General features: G+C 39.4%; 1 protein-coding gene across 1 annotated transcript; it reads right to left on the bottom strand.

Annotated features, from left to right (window-relative positions):
* Nucleotides 1–206: 206 nt before the first annotated feature.
* On the bottom strand, nucleotides 207–23,100 carry tagapb (T cell activation RhoGTPase activating protein b). The gene is made up of 14 exons (XM_042503613.2): nucleotides 22,952–23,100; nucleotides 19,872–19,957; nucleotides 12,826–12,996; nucleotides 10,232–10,396; nucleotides 7,454–7,495; nucleotides 6,662–6,746; nucleotides 6,492–6,545; nucleotides 6,042–6,114; nucleotides 5,648–5,799; nucleotides 5,074–5,235; nucleotides 3,949–4,058; nucleotides 3,445–3,631; nucleotides 3,088–3,169; nucleotides 207–2,205 (listed from the first exon to the last, which is right to left on the bottom strand). Exons 1-14 carry the CDS (start codon nucleotides 23,024–23,026, stop codon nucleotides 1,058–1,060), a joined length of 2,592 nt encoding a protein of 863 aa, XP_042359547.2. The 5' UTR covers nucleotides 23,027–23,100; the 3' UTR covers nucleotides 207–1,057.
* Nucleotides 23,101–23,485: the final 385 nt, after the last annotated feature.

Below are 23,485 nucleotides of genomic sequence, written 5' to 3'. Positions count from 1 at the left end.
GTAAGTTGGTTTGAGTGTCACTAAAACCAACTTGATCATGTGTCTTCGTGGTTGTTTACATTTTTAATTAAGCACTGTCCGCTTATGATGTGATCACCCAAAACACATGTTAATATGCCATATAATCGTTCCCTTGTATGACTGCAATGGGGCTTCCCCTACTGCTATACAAATAAAAAAGTGATCAAAAAGAAAGAAGACCTAAAAACTTTGTTATTTTCTTTAATTGTGTTGTTTTCCTTCCATTTACTTAAAACCATTCAATTACATGACTCTGGAAGACAACTTAACAAAGATTACCCATCTATATTTATACAATCTTATTTACATTTAAGCATCCAAATGTAACAAAGCATAGTCTATCATCAGAAAAGTGCTTGAATGTAGTGGAAGAAAGAGACCATGCAAGGTGAAGAGAATTTACAAAAAGCAGAAGAAAAAAATGTGCTCAACTTGCTATACTGTACATATCTCAACAAAACAAAACAAACAAAACACAGAAAATCCAAACTCATAGCATATTTTATCCACAGTGCATTGTGTTTTTATAGCTTCATCGTGATAGATATCTATCATAATAACTACATATCTTTTAATGTTGTACTCTAAATAGTACTACTGAGAACGTGCAGCCGTAGAGGCCGCACATAGCTGACATTCATACAAAGTGAAACAGTGAAAAATGAATAGATTGGACTTCATGGACATACAAGCATCTTGCTAAGACAGAGCTGCTTAGTGGGCCGAGTGCCAAAAACACAGTTTCCCTGTCTAACCAACCAAAGAGCAGCGAAAAGGGAAGGAGTTCGGGAGGAAGTGGCTGCTATTATGTAACAAAACACTCCTGCTGTCAAAAGAAAATGCCATATAAAGCCATATAAACTTCTCTAAAAGTCTCCCCTCATCACAACCATGAATGTCTCTGAATGAAAGAACAAAAGAAGCTTGCTGTGTTGCTAACTAGCTATTTGAAAACTGGCTCTTCCACTTTGCCCACTGATATTTAGCTCAGATAAAGGTGTGTATATCTAAAATCCGATTTGAAACAGTTCAAGAGTCAAACATAAGATTCCTTGGCGTAAGAAAATTCCTCAAACATGGGCTGGCTACATCTCCGTGACACAACCTCATGATGACCCGCAGACACAGACTCCGACATGGCTCTCTGGCGGAAAGGCAGCCGCTGCTCAACAACATTGGCCCCTTGAGAAAAACAGTCTGTGTACTGATTGACAGAACATGTAGAGGGGAATTCATAGTTTACAGAGGCTGGACGGGACCTTCTCTCCAGCTTGATGACGTCATGTACAGTCATCGATCCATACTGTGGAGGAAGGCCTGCGCTCTGAACCGCCTGCTCGTATGAAGGAGGCTTGCAGGGCATCTTGCTGTCCACCTGCTTGAACACTTCGATGGCCGAAAGAGGGCGCGGTTTGTGCAGGAGCTCAGCTGGTGGATCTGCTTCACTCTGAGAGTCCTCCTGGAGAGTTTCACAGGAGAAGGCGTTTTCCTTCTGAGAGTCTTTCTTCATGCTGCTCCTGCTGAAGGCCCCTAAGCTTCTGGTCCTCATTAGGACTTTACTGGCAACTCTCATGGACTGTGAGCGCCTTTTCTCCTCTGTAATCTGTTTTGCAACGTCCTGCTGCGCCTTTGCAGCAATCGAAGGCTGAATGGTGGTGTTTGCTCTCCTGGAGCAGGCTGGCGACCCCACAGGGGAGCTGGTAAACACAGAGCCCTCTGACTGATTAGAGGCAGCGCTCTCCAGGGAGGAGCATGAGCAGTTAGCTGACATGTAAGGCAGTGGATCCATGTTGGAGCTGCTGCTCAGTTTTGGAAAAGACAACAATGGCATCGCTCCATCTCGTCCTTTGCACAAGAAAGAGTCATCTGAGATCTGCTTTTTCAGAGGCTGCTCCTCAAAGTCCCTCCTCTCCACCGAGCAGTCGTCGTGGCTTCTGGAGTGGCTGCACACGCTCTCAAGATCAGGTGAGAGGAGGATGATGGGCTCAGAGCAGCGGCGGTTGAATGGTGGCTTTGTGTTGAACATGCCATCAGCTGGCCAAGAGGAGGCTGCAAAGCTGGGACTGAGAGAGGAAGACGAGCCCGTCTCTCCATGTGTGAAGCTGGTGCTCTCTCCTGTCTCTGCATCTCCATCTGGGTCGGTGCTGTCGTACGCAGAGTCATGATGCTGAGAGGACAGAGAGTCTGCAGGGTTGGAAAGGGGGACATGGTTAGGGTCTCTGAATTTTACAAGTTGTCAGTTACTCAATTTACACAAACAACAATTTAACATAACTTGATAAGGGACTGTACAAACATTATTGGGGGAAGGTGTGGTCAGAAAATGAGAAGGATTATGTATTTATTTATTTGCTGAAAAAGTGGCAGTCTGATATTTTTGATAGAGCAAGGAAGGGTTAATTGTCCTATGCCCCAAATTCATATTTTATTTAATCTATTTCCTGCAGGATGTACCTTGAATAAAGGTTGAATATTTAAGTCAGAAATATGCCATTTGTGCGTGTCATGAATTAGACAGTGGAACAATCATGTCGCTGTTCAAGGGTTTTATTTTCTAGTTGTTAGCAGGAGCAATATCTAAGCTTTGAGAAACACAGATTGAACTTTGTCTCTAAAAGAGTGCACCATTTTTTCACCAGACTTCGCTTCTCTTTAACAGAACTACAGTCAAGTCAAATACATCATAAGGAGTTAAACCTGTAGTATAATGCATGTTCAACACAAGCCAATCTGTTGCTACTGATGGGTGAAGCACAACAGAATGCACCATTTGTAATGTTTTTCATTATTTTGGCATGTAAAAATGTTTTCCACATATATTGAGACTGAAGTCAGCTGAGTTGAGGAGTTAGAGAGGAGGGTGTTGCAACAGTCAAGGGGAGTGCCCAAATCATAAATTAATGAGGGAGAAATCCTGGTCTAATTTTTTGTTGTTGTTTGTTTGTTTGTTTGTTTGTTTGTTAGGTTAGATATAAGTGTCAGCCCAGACAAATAATTTGTGTACAGTCCCTAAAGGGAGAAAGTAACACAGATTGGAGTGACTGAGTGGAGTGAGGGTGAATGTACCTGCATCAGTGTCCAACAGATTTGGAATATTTTCTCCAAGTATTTCACAATGCTCGATCAGGAACTGAGTTAGCTCTGTGACCTGCAACAAAGCAATAAAAGTAAAATGAACAACCGAAAATTCGATAAAGAATTCATAAATCAAAGCTGCCGTTCAAAACAGAGACAGTCCAGACGCCGCAGTACTTCCCTCTGTCTAAGATAGTGTTTTCTTATTATTACTTAACTAAATAACTAACAGGAGCCTGTGCAAGTCTAATCTCACTTGTGAAACCTTTTGAGGTTTTCTGCACTGAGAAACCACAAAGCTTCAAAGCACCAAAAGTGAGAACGTATACTCATAACACATCTCTCTACCTTCTTCGTCTTTTCCTGCTGCTGTTCCAGCGGGGTGTCGTCCAGCTGCAGCAGCGTGGGGGCGATGCACACTGCCAGGTTGTAGGCGTCCATCATGTTTGTATCAGCACTCTCAAGGATGTGATGGAGGACGCAGAGTAGGTGCTGCAGGAGGAGCTTATTGGGCCCTGGGAGGTCGTCTGACACCCTGTCAGCGGGGAGCAAAAGAGGGAAGGAAGAAAAAAGAGAGAGAACAGGAAGAAGACATTAGCTTGGCGCTCTTTTTTTTGTTTAAAGTTTCTTCCTCCTTTTAAACTGAAGACAGACTGAAAAGGAGAAGTGGCCTACGGATGGAGGACATCGGGAATGTTCAGCAAAACTCCGCTCAAAACACCCATGTGTTTATTTTTGACACAAACAGATTTCCTCTCACACATAAATGTCATCTATAAAATACACCCTGAGGGTCAGAGCTACAGGGAAATGTGAAATGTCTAGACTCATTAGCAGGTATTGATTACTTACTTTCTGACTTCCAGGGCCCTCTGCTGGGCGTCTTCATTGTCCAGAGCCGTCATCCAGTTGTTATAAAGTTCAGACACCAGCAGGCTGCCAGGAAGTTCCTTCAGAAAACTCTGCAGCAGACAAGACACAGACGATGATGAGACACAGGGTTTATAAATAGAAATAATCCGGCGTGACATTCAAACTAAACCAATCACTATCTTTTTGATTGGGAATGGGTGAGAAAAACATTGTAGATGCTGACTTAAATACATTTTGTGTGTAGGAGACTAACTATTATAAAACCACTGTTAGTAGTGTTAGTAGTGGTGGTGGCAGTGGTACAATGGTGAGAGTAAGTGCTGTACTTAAGTACAATTTTAAGTTACTTGAGTATTTCCTATTTGTGCAACTTTATACATCTATTACTCTACATTTCAAGGGCAAATCTTGTACTTTTAGAGCACATTATTTTACAGTTTTAGTTAGCGGTACATTTTTAAGTTTTTTGTGCCAAAACCTTAATTTGTGAAGCAACTAAGCAATCCACTAATTGTAGGGCAGTGAAAATGACAATATTTCCCCCTGAAATGTAGCGTAGTGGAAGTGTAAAGTAGCATAAGATAAATAATACTTAATCTTTGTTCATCTTAAAATATTTGAGTAAAGTATAGATACCTCAATTGTTCTCAAGTACTTGAGTAAATGTTCTTAATTACATTCCACCAGGTATATAAAGTCAATAAATGTAACCCCACTTTTACCTGCTGCAACATTAACGTGATACCTATAATATACAGTCAGTAAATTTCTGTTGGTACTTTAAGCATATTTTGATGCTAATACTTCTGTACTTTACTTGTTTTGAATTCAGGACTTGTATCAGAGTATTTCTACTCTGTGGTTTTTCTCTAGTAACACATCTGAGTACTGCCTCCACCACTGTGCTGGTAGTAGTGGTAGTGTAGTTGGAGCAGTGGCTGCAGTAGTAGTTGTGGTTGTGGTGGTATTAGTCATGTAGTCATCAGGTGAAATAGTGTAATTCGTTACAAGGGTGTAGCAAGTTCTGTAGCGTAAGTGACTCTAATAGAGGTAAGATTAACAATAGTGTACACTAAAGTGGTAAAATATAACATGGGAACATACTTTGAGGAGCCCGACGAGCAGAACGACCGGCTGACCCTCTAGGTCCACCTCCAGGCCGCTGTTGAGTTGCTCCCTGATGTCCCGCATATTCTTTTTGTTGCACGGTTTCCGAAACACTCCCTCTGTGGACGGCCCTCTTTTCCTTAGCAACACCAGCACCTCCTGTGAGAGGACGAGAATGAAGGGACGAGAAAGAAGAAAGGTGAGGATACCGTGAATTAGAAAAAAAAAAGAAAAGAAATAGCTTTTTGAGCTAGTGCATTTTAAGCTGAAGTCTATCAACATGCAGATCATGTGGTTTCCTGTCCTCATTAACAAACTCTAAGAAATGGTAAAAGTCAGGTAAGTAGTTGAGTGTTTGTTTTTCACATGTTGTCCTATATTCTGTTTTCTGTAGTTAGATTCCTTGAAAAAAAAAAGTGCCCAAAATGTTGGCATAATTTTAGGAACAAAAGAATAAATGTCAGTCTGTTATAGATATAAGAATTTTAGCTCTTTGTCTTCAGCCTCATAGAAACTTGAGTGGCAACAGGAAGTGATGAGATCTGACATTTGAGGTACAAAGTCAACTCACTGTGACTGGTTTGGGAAGTGAGCAGTTGTCTGGGCATATTTTGCAGAGGGGCTGTCCAAACAGCTGAGTCTTCGTGTCGGTTTCTGATCGGCATGCTTTGTTGATGAAACTTGAGCCCTTTCGGAGCCTCCGCACCAGGTTCCACTTGGTGTCTGATGACAGCAGAAAAGTGTATTTAACATTTTGTATTTTCAAATTGAAGTGTTCCATCTAAAACTTGCATTTACAACCATTTAAAATTAGTGCAACATTGCAGCAAAACCAGATAGCCAAAAATTGAGGCTAGAGTGCCAATGTGTCACTCTTATCAGTTGTTAGATTTCCCCTTTCTGTCTCTGTGGTTTCATCTCCACACAGTTAATGAGCCACCAAAAGCGGCCACATTCAAACTCACCAATGGGCTGCGACGTCAGCTTTTCCTCCTGGTTATTCAACTGCTTTGACACAGCAGAGATCTTTGTATCGCCCTGGCAACAAAATAAAGAAAAAAATGATGTGGTGACGAGCACACAAGAGGAACATGCAAGAAGGCGGAAGGGAGAGTGGGTTGAGTCTTTTCAACCACACAGCATTATACGCCCTCACCATTCATGCCTGCTAACACGTGAATGAGTTAGAGGGAAATAATCATATGACAAGAGCAAAAAAAACAATCAGATATATCTTTTTTAACCATATTGAAGTATAAAATCCTTTTATTTAGACTGTATGTTTTGCAGCTACTGTATATTTCAGAAGTAACAGTCATCCAGCAAATATAGTTTCAGCATTAGTGCAAAGGTGCAGGTATCTTTCACAAATATCTTTGATCTCAAGAAGTCATCAAAGTTGTTTTTTCACTTACCTCAAGTGGAAACTCAATTAATTGTTCCATGCCACCTCCAGTTAGAGTTTTCGTCTATGGGGAAAAGAGGCAGGGAGACAGAGAGAGAAATATAAATTAGTAGAAGCACTTTTTTAAAAATATATTTTGGTTTCTATTGGACTTTGCCAAGCAGGCAGCGAGAGACTTACTGTGACACTGCCACTCAAAACCTTCATGAGGACGTCTGGAGGGGATGAAGCACAGCCCGCTCTCGCTTTTGCGTCTTTAATGTTTCTATGGCGAGAAAAAGCGATTTGTGAACTCACTCTTTGCACTGTCTGCTTGAGCATTCATAATTTGAGATTAAACATTGCCACAGAATATGTTTGTTATGTAACATTTTTGTGCATCAACCCAACAGTGCATAAATACACGCAATTCTAAGTGCTATATTGTAGGCAACTTGACTTGTTTGAGTTTTAAAGAATGACCATGACCTGGATGACCGAGAGTCTTCACCATAAATATACATACTTCTTTATAAAATAAACACTGTTCTTCATTATTTAAAGATTTTATCTTGCTGTAATCAACACTGCATTATCTAAAAGAGGCACTGGTAAAGCATAATAATTCTCAGTTCATCTGAAACTCAATGATACTGGCCCAAACTCTTTTTAAAATTCTTATTGTTTGGCTTTTTCTTAACCGATTGTATTTATTATACAATTTTATACTTTTTTTCTGACATGGGCATCTTTCTGATGAATTATTGTTTTCACTGTTAAAGACCGTGATGTTTTGTTTTGAAAGGTGCTGTATAAATAAACATATTATTCAGTTTGAATGAACTGGTACGTGTTTACTATCTGCTGCAATACTATGTTGACAACATTGATCAAAATGACTTTACTATCCATCTTTTAGCAATTACGAGAACTGAAAGCATATTTTCTAATAACATACAGATAAAATAATCTGAGAATAATGTTGTTTCTTACCTGTGTAGAGTATCTAACCAGCGTTCTTTCACCTCAGGCGAGCTGCGGGCAAAATAACAGCATGGTATGAGCTACTAATCCACAGAGAGAACCAAACAGGCCAGCAGATACAGTGGGTGGAATGAGACAAAGTGCGCACCCACGGTCTCTTTTAACAACTCTGATGGAAAGTGTCACTCAGTCATGGGAACAGGAAGCAGCGTCACGGCGGCCCCCAACCAGACACCTTCCACTTCCTCCTAGACCAGGTCTGCTGCAGCTTGGCGTCCACAAGTGGAAACATGACGACGAAACGTATACGTGTGCCCACACACTCACCTGAAGCACTTCACCTTATCATAACTTGTTATTCACGGTGGCCTCATTACTGCCAGGCAGCTTGCAGGATCATGTTTGCTTATTGAGTAAATGTCAACAAGTGAGCACATGGTTTCTCGTCCGTGTTCACCTTCATGTGAGTGAGAAGGAAAGTTTCACACACTGAATCATTATCAGAGATAAACCATCATATTCAGAAAATAAACAGTGTCTTGTTTTCAAACTCAAATCCTCTCTGGGGATTCATTATCCCCGAGGAAAACTAAGCAAGTCAAAACAAATCCCACCAGGGGATTCATCACTTTCTTGAAATACAAAGTGAGTGAGAAACTAAAAATGTTTTATTGTTTCATTGATTACTTTGCGAGAAACGTGGGAGTGAGTGAATAACAAAAATGACTGCCACATTTCTCAACTATGCGTGCCATTTTGTGCCTTTGATGAGACAGATGACTTGCCATTTACCGAAAGAAATAGTAAAATTCCTTAGAGAGGCATGAGACAGTGTTTCTCCTGCACTCTGCCTTTATTGTAAAGGCCAATATTTCTTAAAAAGTCATCTGATGTTAATCCCCTCACATGGAGATTAGTTAATAGGCCAGCTCCGCACTTCCTATTTTGCAACCTCTTGTCTTGTGATGCCGCAGTGAGGACTTTCTCTCTGCTACTTCCCTGTTTTCATGCAGGCCACAGATCAGTTGACCATTTACTACAAATGTGAGTATTCAGTGAACAGCCTCATATTTCATTTATCAAATAACTGATGACAAAAGAGACAAATAAGAAACAGAGAGCCTGTGCTGGCTGTAGCTTCATATTTAGACATCTGAGTTGTGAGAGAGAGTTTATGGTATTTTCAATTATGTAAATTTTTTTTGCGCGATTTTTGAAATGTCAGCAACCTAAGTAATTCCAATGTGCACAGATCAAAATCATGTTAGGTTTTCCCACACAAGAAATTTGTCTTGGTTTGTCACAATAAAACAAAAGTCACGTAAACTGTTAAGTGAATTAAAACTGACTACAAGTAGAAAGCTCATTGTGAGTTTTTCACACTATGACAAGAACAGACTAAAAGACTGCGCGACTATCTGTGCTCACCGTTTGTGTTTGTTATTTGAGATTTCGTCTCAGGTTTTCAGATGAGAAGCCATAGGTGGTGCAGCCTGTTGTGTTGTATCTTGACACAGAAGAGGTTACCAGCTAGGTCAGGGGTCGGCAACCTTTACTCTCAAAAGAGCCATTTCCAGAGCCATTAATGAAATGCTAATACATTTTCATATTCTGTGTAAAGGCTACATATTTTTGCAACTGTAAAATTGAAGGAAAATCTTTAAAAAATAATCGCCATTCATTTCCATAAAATTTTTAGTCAGAGACACAGGAGCCACTGGAAAGGGGCTAAAGAGCCGCATGTGGCTCTAGAGCCACAGGTTGCCTACCCCTGAGCTAGGTCTAGGCAACAAAACTATTTGGTTAGGGTTAGGTAAGGACTGTTGCTAGTTGCATTAGTCGCGTGAGTTAACTCACATGACTGACAACTACATGATGAATGACTGACGTGACACAAAGTAACTTAACACTGACTTTTAGTTTCACATGGGACACAAACACAGGTTTCCTGGGTCAAAGTCCTGTGCTGTTTGGACCCACTGCCCTAAGCAGACTTTCTCATTTTTTAAACTTGGTCCCTTGCTCTGCCTGTATAATGAGGCTTCCAGTGGAGTTTGTTTGCTTGGTTTGTCTCATACACATGTCTATCATGGAGCTCGGAGATTTATTTCAAACTGTAGATCTCTTATTCACCACTGTGTCTAAAACACAAAATTGAATTGGCATGCTTTATGCACACACAGCCTCAGTCAGTGTTATGTTTTTGTTTACTAAGCTATTTTGTAAATTCTTACCTATTTATCCTCTCTTTTGAATATAAAATATGGAGATTATAATCTCTATTCACAAGACTTTTTGCATCTTGTGCCCGAAGTCAAGACTGAATTCTATTATTAGAATATTAGCAAAAAAATGAAAAAATGTCTAGAAAGCTATATTATTCAATAACAATAACTTTATATTCTAAATTATACTAAAGAAAAAGTAATAATAGAATTTTTTCAGCACTTTTTAAGGTAATTACTTAAATGATAAATTAGATTTAGATTATACTGCAGGAGTTGTGTGAGGGCTTGCAAACAAACATTTTGATATAGTTTTGTTTTTGTTTAATGCAAACCCTTTTTACTTCAGTTCATCGAGACTTGTCTCTTGTTTTAGGTTCTATGTTTACTGAAGGCATGCCAGCAAACAACAAGCAAAAAATCAATGTAACACAGGGTGAGTAAGGGATATAGCAGGGGTAATTTGAGATGTGATCCTCCTGTAAGTGCAGCATTAGAGCACAGGAGAAAGATAACAAGAACATATGTTGTTGTTTGTGTGTGATGTGTTGCATCTGCTCACCAAAAACACACCAAACAAAAAGAGAAATCCCAGGCTAAGATGAGGGCCACTCTGAGGTCAATATCCCCCATCATTCCTTCTTCGTCCTCCGGTTCATCTTCAAAACCATAAAGCCAGATGTCCTTGAGGCTTACTCGGTACTTCAGACGATAGCTAGCAGTCGATCTGTTCAAGCAGAAGCAGGGAAGAAAGATGATAGCTATCACAACATTTTTTTTCAGCATTGAATTGCAGGTTTCGGTTCCACATATTTCTGTCTCAGTGATTTCACTCTTGGAACAGAGATAAAAAGCAATTTTCATAGCAAAATGTCTCCCCATTTGTTGCATATTAATAAAGAAATAAATGGCTGTAACTTATTATGTAAGGGCTTGCTTGAAAGTTGCACCTTCAAACTATGAACAGAAATCACCTGTACAGCCTCAGTAATTTGAAGGGAAAATAGATTTCTGTACACACAAACATGATGAGGGACATCAGTTTTTGATGCAAATACTGATTGTCAGGATAATGAGGCAAAAAACTGCTGTTGTGAAGCTTTTGGTTTACAGTTCAAAGCTAGTTTACATTTCTGAATAAATCGCTTTAAGAATAGGCGTTGAATAGGTGTGAAGCTACATATAAACTTCACACCACGCTCTTTGTGTCCTGTAGGGTGGGTGTTGAAAGAGACGGCGGTGGAGTGGGAATGAAAAGCTTTTGTTGGTTCAAAAACAGCTTCCACAAAAGTGACTATTAAGTGATCAGAGAAAAATCATTCCTTTCAAGGTATACATCCTTACAACTGCATTTCAGGTGTTTAAAGCATCTGCCTGTGACCCGCTGACCTCTGCGTGTTTGCAGGAGAGACACGCTGTCCAGATCCCTGAGCGCAATAGATTGGAGGAGAAAATAGAAAAGTCAGGCAAGAACGAAGACAAAGGGCGTGACATTGGGGGTTCAAGAGGTGTTATATTGTAGAAAGAGAGAAGGAAAAGTGATGTGCAACAGACCAGAAAGTAATATAGAAAGGCTGAAAGAAATGAACACGGACAGATTGAAACACTGGGGGGTCCTGGGGAAAATATGAAATTTACGCACCCACTGACCCACCGTGCACTGTTTATGTACACAGTCACCTTTTACAGCAGTGATACTCAACTGTTGCAAAAAGACAGGAGCACCCAGCACCCTATCGGGGGCCAGATTTGGCCCTCGGGCCATAAGTTGAGTATCCCTGTTCTAGAGCATTGATTACACAGCACACAGCTGAGTATACATAGCTTTGTTATATTCTATTGAATCAGACCTGGCCTTGTTTGCCAAATCTATCAGGCTATATTTGCTTACTAACAGTATAATATCAAATTGTTGCTGTCGGGTGCAAACTTCCTATTTTCAAAATTGCCATTTTTCAGGAATTAGAAAAAAAACTGTGTTTTTAAAAGGATCCAATAGGAGGTTTAGTTAAGTTTAGCCACAACCATTTTTGAGAAATGTTAAAACCCACTGACAGTCATAGAAGGGGACCAACAGAATTAGTATATGAGAAAATGAAGATAATGCAATGTGGAGATACAAGGTTTTCGCCTGACAAAGACAAAATATAGCCTAATAAATAAAGTCTTATGGTTAAGTAAAATTTGAAAATGACATAATCAAGTTATGTGGCTGTTTTCAAAAGTTGAAATCCTCCCCATGACTGGTAAACTGAACTTAATGTGTAAAAGCAGTAAAGTAGCCTACTACTTGAATGTTTCTCCTAAACAAGCTGACAAAATCAAAACAAATGTTATACATGTATATATATATATATAGAGAGAGAGAGAGAGAGAGAGAGACTCAAAAGCCTCCAGAGTCTGTTTACTGTATGTACTATAGTCCCAGTTGTGCTTATATCTACTGGAACAGTACGCAGGTTGTGGTACACAGATGAGTGTGATTGTCCTCCCACTCAATGAGATATAAAATGTCCACCGGCTTTGACACACATCTCTAATCTAAACTTAACTGAGTGACAATTTAAAGCTTGTTCCTCAGTTTATATGTGGGGTTAAACTTGCCATTTTTGTCCAAAGGAAAAAAGGACAGAGATGTGTTTATTGTATCACTGATAATAATTACCAAGAATGTCCTACATATGTGTTGCTATTTTGGATTTAAAATATTGTCACTTCTGACACTACCAAACTACCATTTAAAAGTGAGTACCACTTTCTTGTTTGCTTCAAAGGCAACACAACTTTAGCTGAGGGTGTGTTGAAATTGCTTTCTGAGTTTCCCCTCATGTGACTCCCCTCAGAGCAGGGAACCACCATGCTTTCTTCTTCTATATGCAGAAAGCCAGAGTGACTAAACACAAACAGTTTGGTGTGCTGGGAGATTCCCTAACAGTCCAACAAAATATGTTTCGTTTTTACTTCCTCTTTCACTCTCCCATTCCAACTGTACAAATATGTGTCATTTTTCAAGTTATTTAAATCAGCAGTATTTCCTGCAGTTGTTTGTTGAGTGAGTACAGTAGTCCCCCAGTGGTAATTTTTTTGTTCCACTGACACTTATTTGATTTTCTTCACAAATCTGATGGGGGATTTATTAATTTTTGCACTTCTTACTTGAGTTTAGCAAAGACAATGACATCGCTGAAGAGGAATAGGTGTCTTTCCTTGGTCTTGGAGCCCTCGGTGACCTGAACACACTCGTCCAGCAGCAGCTCTCCGTTCTCACTGGTGAGGCCAAGGACGAATGGACTCTGCTCCACAGAGACCCAGCAGGAAGCCTCCTCCCTGAGAGAAAAGACATAAAATGGATAACAGGGACAACATACAGCCAGACCAGTCTAATTTTGGTAATTATGTTTCTGAATTACATGTTTTTTTAAACATTTACCAGTATCTTAAGGCCATAAAATTGTGTCAGAGGCCAATTTAGATTAATATTTACTGTCACCAACCTCACACTGTGGGGGGGTTATAACTCAAAAAATATTGTCATTATGGCGTTACAGTAAATGGTTTTTAATTTAAAAAAAAAAAGCTAATACAATTCCACTTCCAAAAAAGATGGGATTCTGTGAAAGGTGAATAAAAACCAGATCATTTTTTTTACCTGTATTGAGTTGAATGCAATACAAAAACAAGGTGTTTAACCCTTTGAAACCTGGGAAAATTGACTTGATCTCTTTCAAAAGCATGGGAAAAAGGCAATAAACAACTCAGCAAGAAATCAGCAAAAAGAAAAGGAAAATGACCTGAAAAATTAAAAAATAAAACAAACAAGCAAACAAAAAAACGGGGAAGTAAAACTAAATAAATAACTAAAAGAGACCTGGGGAAAAACTGCTAGTCGTTGATCAAGCAGAATGTAAAAAAATGTTTTTAAGTTTCAAAGCTTCAACATTAGTGTCCTCAGTTCCCAAATGTTTACTAAGTGTTGGTAAAAGAGAAAGTGTTATAACACAGTGGTAATCTTGGCCCCGTCCCAACTTTGTTTTGCAGCATGTTCAGTTTACACAAAAACAATAAACCTTTTCAGTTTGAACACTGAATATCTTGTTTTTGGACTGTATTAAATTACATAAGTCAAAAGGAGTTTACAAATAATTATATGCTGACTGTATTAATTTTACACAGCGTCCCAACTCTTTTGAAATTGGGGTTGTAGTTCACGGTTTTCATGCCAGAACACCCGTAACCCAAATCCTTGTCATTTTTATATATTGGTTCTTGTTATCTTTGGACAGCCTACTGCTAACTGTTTCCCTCTGCTTTCATTTCTTATGCTAACTGAGCAACAGGCGTTAAATACTTTTTACACATTTTTGTAACCTTTGGACAAAGCATTGCTGCTTTTAAGTTTAATTAACATTTCTTTTGGGTGTAGCTAATATTCATCCCACAGACATGAGAGTGGTGATCCTCTCAACTAACTCTGGGCAAGAAAAAGAAATGATTTATATTTTATTGCTGAAAATTATGCATTTCACAGCTGAGATGTCTGTAGTCTAACAGTTAACCCCACCAGCTGTTTTTCACATAAATATGAATATTAACCACAAGATTTTCTTCTAAATGTGTAATACATATGGAACACATTACATAAATTTTGTCTGAGAACCTCATTAAAGCAGATGGTTAAGAACTGAATTGGTATTCATGAAAATGCCCTGTAGCTCCATAAAATGGTCGTTTTGGACAATTTGTTCTTAATTTTCAAGTTACAAAGGATGGAAGAAGATTACCACATTTAAATTCAAATCAAAAATATCATGAATGCCCAATTTTCACTGTAGAAACGACAGCGCAATCTACATTTATGTCTCACGCCCATTTTGCCCTTTAAAAACAAAGCATTGTGCTCTCTCTGCACTTCATTATAAGTGCAAGAAGTCTATTATTCCAAGTTTAAAGGTTACTGGATCAAATCGGCACAAATCCCTAAAATCTGCATCTCTACAAATCACCTTGTTTGTTTCATCCTCCTAAAGGTAGGAAACCACCAAACATTAGCAAACATTAAAACAGAAGCCAATGGGGATCTTAATAAACAAATATACTAAGCAGCAACTCAAAAGGCAGAAGATACTGCTGTTGGTCTTTGGTGGCTGAAAAGTCACCGGGAGAACATAATTTGGTTTGTAAAATAAATAGGCTATACCACTGGCTGTAATTAACAGCCTCCAACTCTGTGATCCTTCCCCAAATACCACAGAGATCAAAGGATCATGTTTTAATTTGAAGAAAATCATTTGTGTGTGAAGACATCACCCACCCTAGCAAATCCATATCATGTCAATAACCTGACATGCTTTTATTATAGACATCTTAAAAGATCACACCAGTATAATCTCAATGACATTTGTTTTTCTGAAATGAGACTCAGTCGTCTCAGATCCAAGCTTTCATTTTATATTTATGCAGGCAAACTTAAAGGGACAGCAGAAAAGGTTCAGAAAACACACAGTGACTTGTTACGAAATTATTATTGTCATCTCGCATAATAAGATATTTCACACCTGTTCACTGCCTGAATTATTTCATAATTATAAAATAATGTAATTGAAAAGAAAAATCTATCTGGTTATGCCACTTAGGCACATTTAGAGAATGTGCATCAAATCAACACACATGTCAAGGTGTGCACAAGAAGGAAGAGTTGTTTGTCCTGAATGATTATGAAACCAATGTTGTTTCATCACTCCTCCCACTGACTCTGAGTTCAGGGCAGAAATTCAAATTGTTGTAGCAGAGGTACTTTCCCTGTTACCCTCCTGGCCCACTGAAGATGACACATAAAATACTGGCAAATAAAAGTGTGAGAAACTTGCCTACAAACTTGACCTTGTGGTTATCACTGTATGTAAACACAAACAACAGAAAACACCCAACGTATATAATTAAAGTAGCTATTCCAATGTATAAAAGATCTAATAACTTCAACCACTACTACTTAACTCAACTGCCATTACCAATTAAAGTAATATTTCAGCAATTTAGAATATATTCTTCAACAGCGCTCTATTATCTGTTGGTTGAATATGAAGTTACAGCCAGGAGATGGTTACTGTTAGTTTATGCTGTGCTCCATTCAAAGTCAGAATAGAATAAACGTGACGTCACACAACAATGGCAGCATGAGGCGCACATTGTAAATGGCAAGAAATCACCTAAAAGGTTACAAAAAGTGTATTTGCATGTATTTAATTAAAATAATACATCTACTTCCATATAGTAAAACCTGCTCTGCATGATGTCAAAATATTAGTATTTAGTATCATAATATCACTATTTATTAGTATTTATTTGTAATATAAGTAATAAATATTAATATATAATTGAAATATAAGGAGGCAGCCTCGCTAACAGTGCAATTGTCCAAGGACAAGCCACAGAAACATTTCGTCACAGTCTGTCATGTTTTTTTCTTCACGTTTGGTGTTGTGCACCCTGAAAATGCACAGAAGTGTTTCTCCTGCTCGCCCTGCCCTCGAATTCTCAGCTCATAGACTTTTCATTATAATGACACAATTTTTTGTGATTTTTAAATAGCTTTTCTTGGATCTCTCTGTCAGAAAGTTTTACAGATGTGTACCTTCACGGATTAAACATTAATAATTGAAAGAGTCATAATTGACCTCATTGTAGTTCAGTACATTTACAGACATGTCTTTTACAAAGGCAGCCTCTGGGACAAGCGCTTTTTGGGCCGCAGGGGATTTGGGAGTGGTCGTTGGGAAAATTTTGAAGCAAGGCTGAGTGGTGTTTCTGAGGGCCTGGTTTGTACAGGCAGCTAATTCTGACCCATATTTAGATTTATTTTTAGGTGGAAACCTCTAGTGTCCAGAGTAATTGTGACATGAGCAAAGGAGGAAGTCACATGGCGTAGAATGAGTGATAAAGTCTGCCAAAGGAAGAAGTTGGTGTGGATGGATGGGTCAAATAAATACATCAGTTTGGTGTTCATGTCCCATGTAAAAACAAAAGTCAACACTGAGTTATTTTAAGCGACATCAGAAACTGAAGTACTGATATGTACTGATGTCTCATAACATATATATGTGACATCAGCTATGTAGCAAACATACTTATTTTAACCAGTCTATATAGTCATACTTATTCAAACCAGTTTATACAGTCTGTGATTTTAACCCGAACCATGATATTCCCCTAAGCTGCCACCAGAGGAAACGTTCCTGTGGGTCATATTAGAGAGTAGGAACAAATTACCTATGTGCTTGTATGGATTAGAGGATTTGTTATCCTTTGTTGACAAAGCATTGAATGTAAAAGGAAGTGATTAAACTAATCGCACTATATCCAGTGATTCATGATGTCACATATAATAGGCTGTATGTGTTTCGTATTTCTGTGAGACAGTGTACATCTTCAGACACTAGACAACCTTTAGATAATATTCAGATTATAGAAGAACATAAATCAAATATTTAATGTTGAGGTACTATCTACGTCAATGGTCATCCTACTAGAGTGAAACCACCACCCTCAAAGTCCCCCACCTCGAGGAAATGCAATGTATGTGTGTGTGTGTGTGTGTGTGTGTGTGTGTGTGTGTGTGTGTCTCAGCACTGAATGAGGAAGTGTTAAGAGTGGGATGCATCTGACATTTCGCTTGTTTGCTTTGACGGAGCCACCCACAAAATGCTCTGGTGGTCTTCGTGTGGCTACTGCAAATCTAAAAGGTTAAATAGTTTAACGTCAGACAGAAGAGGAGGTGATGAAGAGGAGCCTACACAAAGAATCTGACTTGGTTAGACGCATAACAGACTGTAGGTGTGTTTTGACATTACAAAGTCAAAAGGTTAAATAATAAAAGCTTGGCTGTTGCTGGAGCCTTGAAGCAGGTCTCTCATTATGTCTCATTTCTAATATGTTTTTGCCTCAGAACTCTGTTGAATTACCCTAATTTTTTAGCTGAACTCAGTTTGACATTATTGTTTGGCTTCTATAGTTTACACATATACTTGCTGCTACATTTTCTTCCAACCCAGTCTTACTCCTAAGTCATCACATGGTGATGGTTGGGCAGTGACCTTCCACGGCAACCTATGACGTTTTAGGTATCTTTGCCACGTCAACTATGACATTCAGGGTTCAGAGTGAGAATGGGTTAAGTAATCATGTAATATAAGAAGTACAAATGCACTCATAGGGTGGGCAGCTGGGGAGGTGGATGGATAAACACAAACAACTGACTTTTGTACAGGAATCTGGAGATTGTGTCCTGTGTGTGTGTGTGTGTGTGTGTGTGTGTGTGTGTGTGTGTGTTTTCTACACTTTACTATGTGCCTCTTTTGCCTAAACCAAATCATCTGTGACTTTAGTGCTTAATCCCAACGTCATAGCTTGACATGGCAAGGAGAACCACACTGATATAGGTTGTCATGGAAGGTCACTGTATGAGCGACACCATGCAGCGATTTTGGAATGAGAATGTGTTTCTTTCACTGATTCTTGGTCAAACAACTTTGTAAAAGCTTTTCTTTTTTCATAGATGTTAAAAACACAGAAAATTGAATCTGCTCGTGAAACTTTAATGAGGGACTAAAGTTGCGGAGTCAGTGTGCAAACACGATTGACACAACATGAGGTCAGATTTATTTAGACATACAAGAATTTTGGACAAAAAAAAAAGACTCAGTCTACAAAGGCCTTTACTCTTTCTCTGGTTGGCTTATCCAAACATTCTTGTCCTACCCCTAACCAACCTCACTCCTCTTGCCCAAACCTAACAAAACAACAAGGCAACAAAGGCAACAAGTACTAGCCAATCATAGGGAGAGTAGGGAGGGTCATACCTTCCACATCCTAGGATTTCCAAATTTTCTTATAAGACGGCATGGCAATGCTTCCATGTTTACCCCAGTTAGTGCATTGGTCACATGATCGCTGCCTTTTAAAATATGTGGGATATGTATGAATTTAGGTGCATTTAACTGTTTGGGAAAACAACCTTAGTGGTTTTAATAGAGATAAAACTCATGAATTCTCTTGGATTAAAAGATCATACATATTTGAAAAAAACCCCGAAAAAATGTAACAAAATCACATATATTTACTGCTTTTGTCTCAGAGAATAACAGATTTTTTTTTTAGTTGGTGAGGTTTGAGGAATTTGTGCAAGTAGCTGTTTCAAACTCCACTCTGTAAATCCCCCTCAGGGACATCTGTGTTTGTGGCCAGAGCAGAGTGGGCTGTTTGGCCTGCAGGGTAATATCAAGGTGACATCATGACCGTGTTTCTGTTCAACACGTGGTGAGAGCGTGATGTGGAGGGGAAAGTAAGTTTCTTTATATGGTATGTCTGTGCCGACAATAGAGGTGAGTTTGTACTCCAATGTGCTGCCATCTACAGGCCGGAGGCTGCAGGAAAAAAACAATAAACAGGATGGCCAGATAAAACTTTCCTTTTGCAATTAGTCTTTATTGGGATGATCTAAGTGGTTTGTGTGTGGACACCCTAATTAAAACAAAATATTACTAAATTCATCAGCATTAAATACAGTCTAAAGCAATGGTTCTCAAGCATTTAAGTTTGCAATGTAAGTAACATTTGCACGTTTCAGGTGTCATATTAACATTTCTAAAGTGCCATTAATATATGAGCTAACTTTGTCATCGGGGGTGGAGGGGTAGGTGGATGGGATGGTGGATGGTGTGACATTTCATGACATTTCATATCAAGACAGCTTCCGAGCTGCAGACCAACAAAACAATAAAACTGTGTGTGGCGAGTCATTGCTGTATTTCCATCGGCCTTTTAGACTCTCAACATGGGTGACGTGTTGGTGAGGATAGTGCCATAAAAAGCAGTAGTTTGTCACTGAGACATCAGTGCTTTTCCTGCTGGGATTGTGCCCCCTGATGGGGTGTTTTAAACCAAAGCATAATCTTTTCCAAACAATAACCATGGTTTTTTTTAGCCTAAACCTAACCACCCGTTCAAATGCAACTTTTCAATGTATACACTACTAACGTGCAAATGTAACGTATCCATGGTTTGTAGGTTCAGAGGTGGGTGCTAGTTAGACATCACTACTTGTTACGACTGTGATTGCACATGCAGCTGGTACAGTATTAATAAGAGGCATATATACTCAGCAAGAGCTCAGTAGATGGAAATACATTTCAAACTGATGTACACACCTGATAGGAGACCATGGCATCCCCAACGCCTTCCCAAAGACCAATGACGGAGCAGAGCGTCGTCTCTGAGCCAAGTGTCTGAGGTGCTGTAAGAAAAAAAGAGGACTTCAATAGGGAAACAATACATATCTGAGAAGGCTGGTGTGACGTGCTTGTTGCAATGTAACATCTTTAAGCTCCAAAACTTTTGTTTTTGAGAGATGGCAACCACAAGAGTTTCCTTGTCAGGAAAACACATGTGAGCCATTGTAGGTGTCTGAGAAAACAACTATTGGTGTTGTTTTCTGATGAGAACAGATTCCAACCAGAGAATGCGCTTTCTGAAAAAATTGCAGATGTGAATGTTCGATGTTGAAAAGCTACAACAACACTTGCTGTAAACGCTAAGTGAAACCAAAAATGTATAAATGATGTGAAATATTTTAAAGCTTGTTCGAAAGCTGAAACTACAGTGAAATGCTGTCTGAAATGAGGAAGAAGAAGGTGAAGTAGGAGGAATAGCTGGAAAAGTGGGAATATGTCAAAAAAAAAGATGTGGAATATGTTAACACTTGTTGCAAAGCGGACACTACTCTGCAATATTAGCTTAAATTTATAAGAAAATGGTGACTTAATGAGAGAAAAAAAGTTGTATTACCTGATTATGCAAAGTTTGATGTTTTAGTTGATTACACACACACTCCACATAGGAGTGGATGTGATCTAAAAACATCAAACTTTGCATTTACAAATATAGTTTGTGTCTATTTCTTGTCGATTTCAACTTGCGAATTTCCACCATTGAACAACGAGGTCCATTCACAAATTGTTTACATCCCAAATACTTAAAATAATAATTCAACAAAGTCTAAAAATATTTGAAAATGTGCAGACCATGGCTGAACTTGAACCCCAAACTCAAGCATAAAGGTTTCATACACTAACCATTCATCCTCTAACCATCATGCTTTTTATAATGTTACACAACTTTCCAGTTTTTTTCTGACCTTTTTTATTACTTTAATCCAGTAATAATACAACTTATTTCTCATCAATTTAAAGGGGTCTAATTAGCATGATTATCAGTGAAATGATGACTAAAACCCATGAAATATAGATTAACCTCATAGACACTGAGCTGAGGCTCACCTCCAATGCTTAAGCTTTCCATTTAAAACATAACGTATCTTGCTTTTACATAATAAGGTACAAGGTAGATTTATTTGTCATTTTTTAAACGTAGTTTAAGAAAAAAATGAAATTAAAATTTGTCCCTAAATCCTGCTACATCTTTTTGGCGTCCAAGGCAGAGTTGAGGAGTCTCACAGCCTGGGAAAAGAAGCTGCTCTGTAGTCTGGTGGTTCGGCAGCAGATACTTCTGTATCTTTTCCCAGATGGCAGCAGGGTGAACAGACTGTAGCTGCTGTCCTTCAGTGTCCTTTGTGCTCTGTGCAGACAGGTAACTGATGCTCTGTAGACAGGTAATTTAGTTTTGTGCGCCTTTTCTGTGCTTTTTTAACCTGGGTGGTGATGTGTGATGACCAACACAGGTTCTCAGTGATCGTAATTCCAAGGAACCTATAGCTGTTCACCTGCTCCACCTCAGCTTCACTCTTGTGGACAGGGGTGTGTCTCTTTGCATCCGTCTTCCTAAAATCAACAGTCAGCTCCTTGGTTTTACTGACATTGAGCAGTAGGTTGTTCTCTGTGCACCGCTCTGCAAGATTGTGGACTTCCTCCCGGTATGAAATCTCGTCTTTGTTTGTAATAAGGCCGGTGATGGTGGTGTCGTCCGCATACTTCACAATAGAGTCCTCCTGATGTCTGGGAGTGCACACACAGTGTCTAAAATGTGTCGGTGTAGTTTCAAAAATACTAGCAGGTCTGATTTGGTTTGTAATGTGTCCTAAATCCTGTGTGTGTGTCCAGCACTGAGAGGTCGCCATGGTAATGGTCACTGCCGGGTAAACTCTTGGGTCTGCCAGTTGATATAAGAGATTTGAGTTGAAACACTGCTCTCAAACAACTGGCCCTCAGGCAAAAACAAGAACTCCACACCACTTCAACATACACCTGAGAGAGAGGACGACCTGATTAATATTTCTGTGGTCACTTTGTGTCTGAAATTTTAACATGTGAGTGTGATCACAGGTTAAAGACAGTTCTGACATTTCTGGTCTCAGTTTACATTGAGCTATATGAGGCAGTTGGTGGATTTTCTTTCAATTTCAGGCTCACTGTGCCAATTGTCAAAGTCTGATTGATTCCAAAGCAACAATGTTTGAAAGAGCACAAGTTTTACTCCATTTTCTCCAAAGATGAAGTTTGTCAAGGGAAAGAAATGGGCGTGACAGTGAGTTAAACAACAATGCTTAAGAAGCTGTCTGCACTCTGACAGTTGAGTCCTCCACTCTAGCTCTGAACATTGTGTCCCATAGACTTGAATGTAAAAACCCGAAATGAGCATTATCACCAATCTCCAAACAAGCTGAAGTATTTCAAAAAAGTCAAAATGGGATTTGAAAGTTGTGCAAGCCTGAATGTCGACAAAATGTAGAATATTTTAAAGTTGGGATGGGGTGTTTAGGTGCATGTAGGAATGAGGAAATAGGAGTTGAAAATGCTTGAAAAAAGTTGAATTTGTGTCAAGTTTGAACATCCATTCATTTGAATGGGGAAAAATGTCCAAAAAAACAAACGTTGAACATTTTATGATTGTTGTGAAAAGGCTGAATGCAAGAAAGCATGTCCTACTTGAGATGAATATCTGGATGCAATCTCTACAGTCCCCCCCTTTTCCTGCCATCATCAACACTTCAAGGACCTCTATTCAAGGCATTCGCTATTTCATCTCCACACCATTTTCAATTTTATCTTCCCTTCACATTGCTGATTGCTCTGATCCAGGCCTTGCTTCCCTTTCTCTCATACTTGTCCTCAACCAGTAATGAACTCTCCTCACCCATCTTTCAATAGCCTCTCTCTTATACACAGAATACCTGAGTAACAACAACAATGTCCAAATTCATGAGTCTGGAACGCACATTGAATTACACTCAGCACTCATCTTATTTCACTCTTGATGGCGGACAAATACTTACAGGACGTAGCGAAGCTGCAGCATCATCATAGCTTCCTCTCCTCATCACTGTAACTCCATTATCTGGAGCGTCCATTCTCCTAGTAAGACCTCAACCGCCTGCTGTCCTGCACTGTGAGTTGGTGGTGTTTGGTCTACAAGTAGAGGAGAAATAGTTTTAGTATTTGGTTGTGAACGAGCCGGGAAGCAGCTGCCTAGTGACGCCTCCTGTCCTGCAGAACAGCTTCTTCTAACTGGTGCTAATGAGGGGAACAACAATGGAGGCCCAGCTGGCACACAAAATAGACACAACCCCCCCCCCGGGTTGTGCCTGACCTGGACCCACAGTGCCACTCTGATCTGAGCCACCATCAATAACGCCCCCTAAAACACTGTACCCATTCCTCCCTCCAGCTCTCAAACCCAGCCTGTCCTGTTCCGCTCCAGTGGGGCAGCTTCGTCCCATAATGAGCTCACCGTGCGCCCCATCAGGGCCTGCTGCCTCGTCCCCATTTCCAGGCTAACGAGGGCGAGATGCCGTGACTGCCTCGGAAAA

This window comes from Plectropomus leopardus, chromosome 16, assembly GCF_026936395.1.
Source record: "Plectropomus leopardus strain MGB_pleo_1.0 chromosome 16, ASM2693639v1, whole genome shotgun sequence".
Taxonomy (NCBI): Eukaryota; Metazoa; Chordata; class Actinopteri; order Perciformes; family Serranidae; genus Plectropomus; species Plectropomus leopardus.
This window is presented reverse-complemented; position numbering and strand designations above follow the sequence as displayed.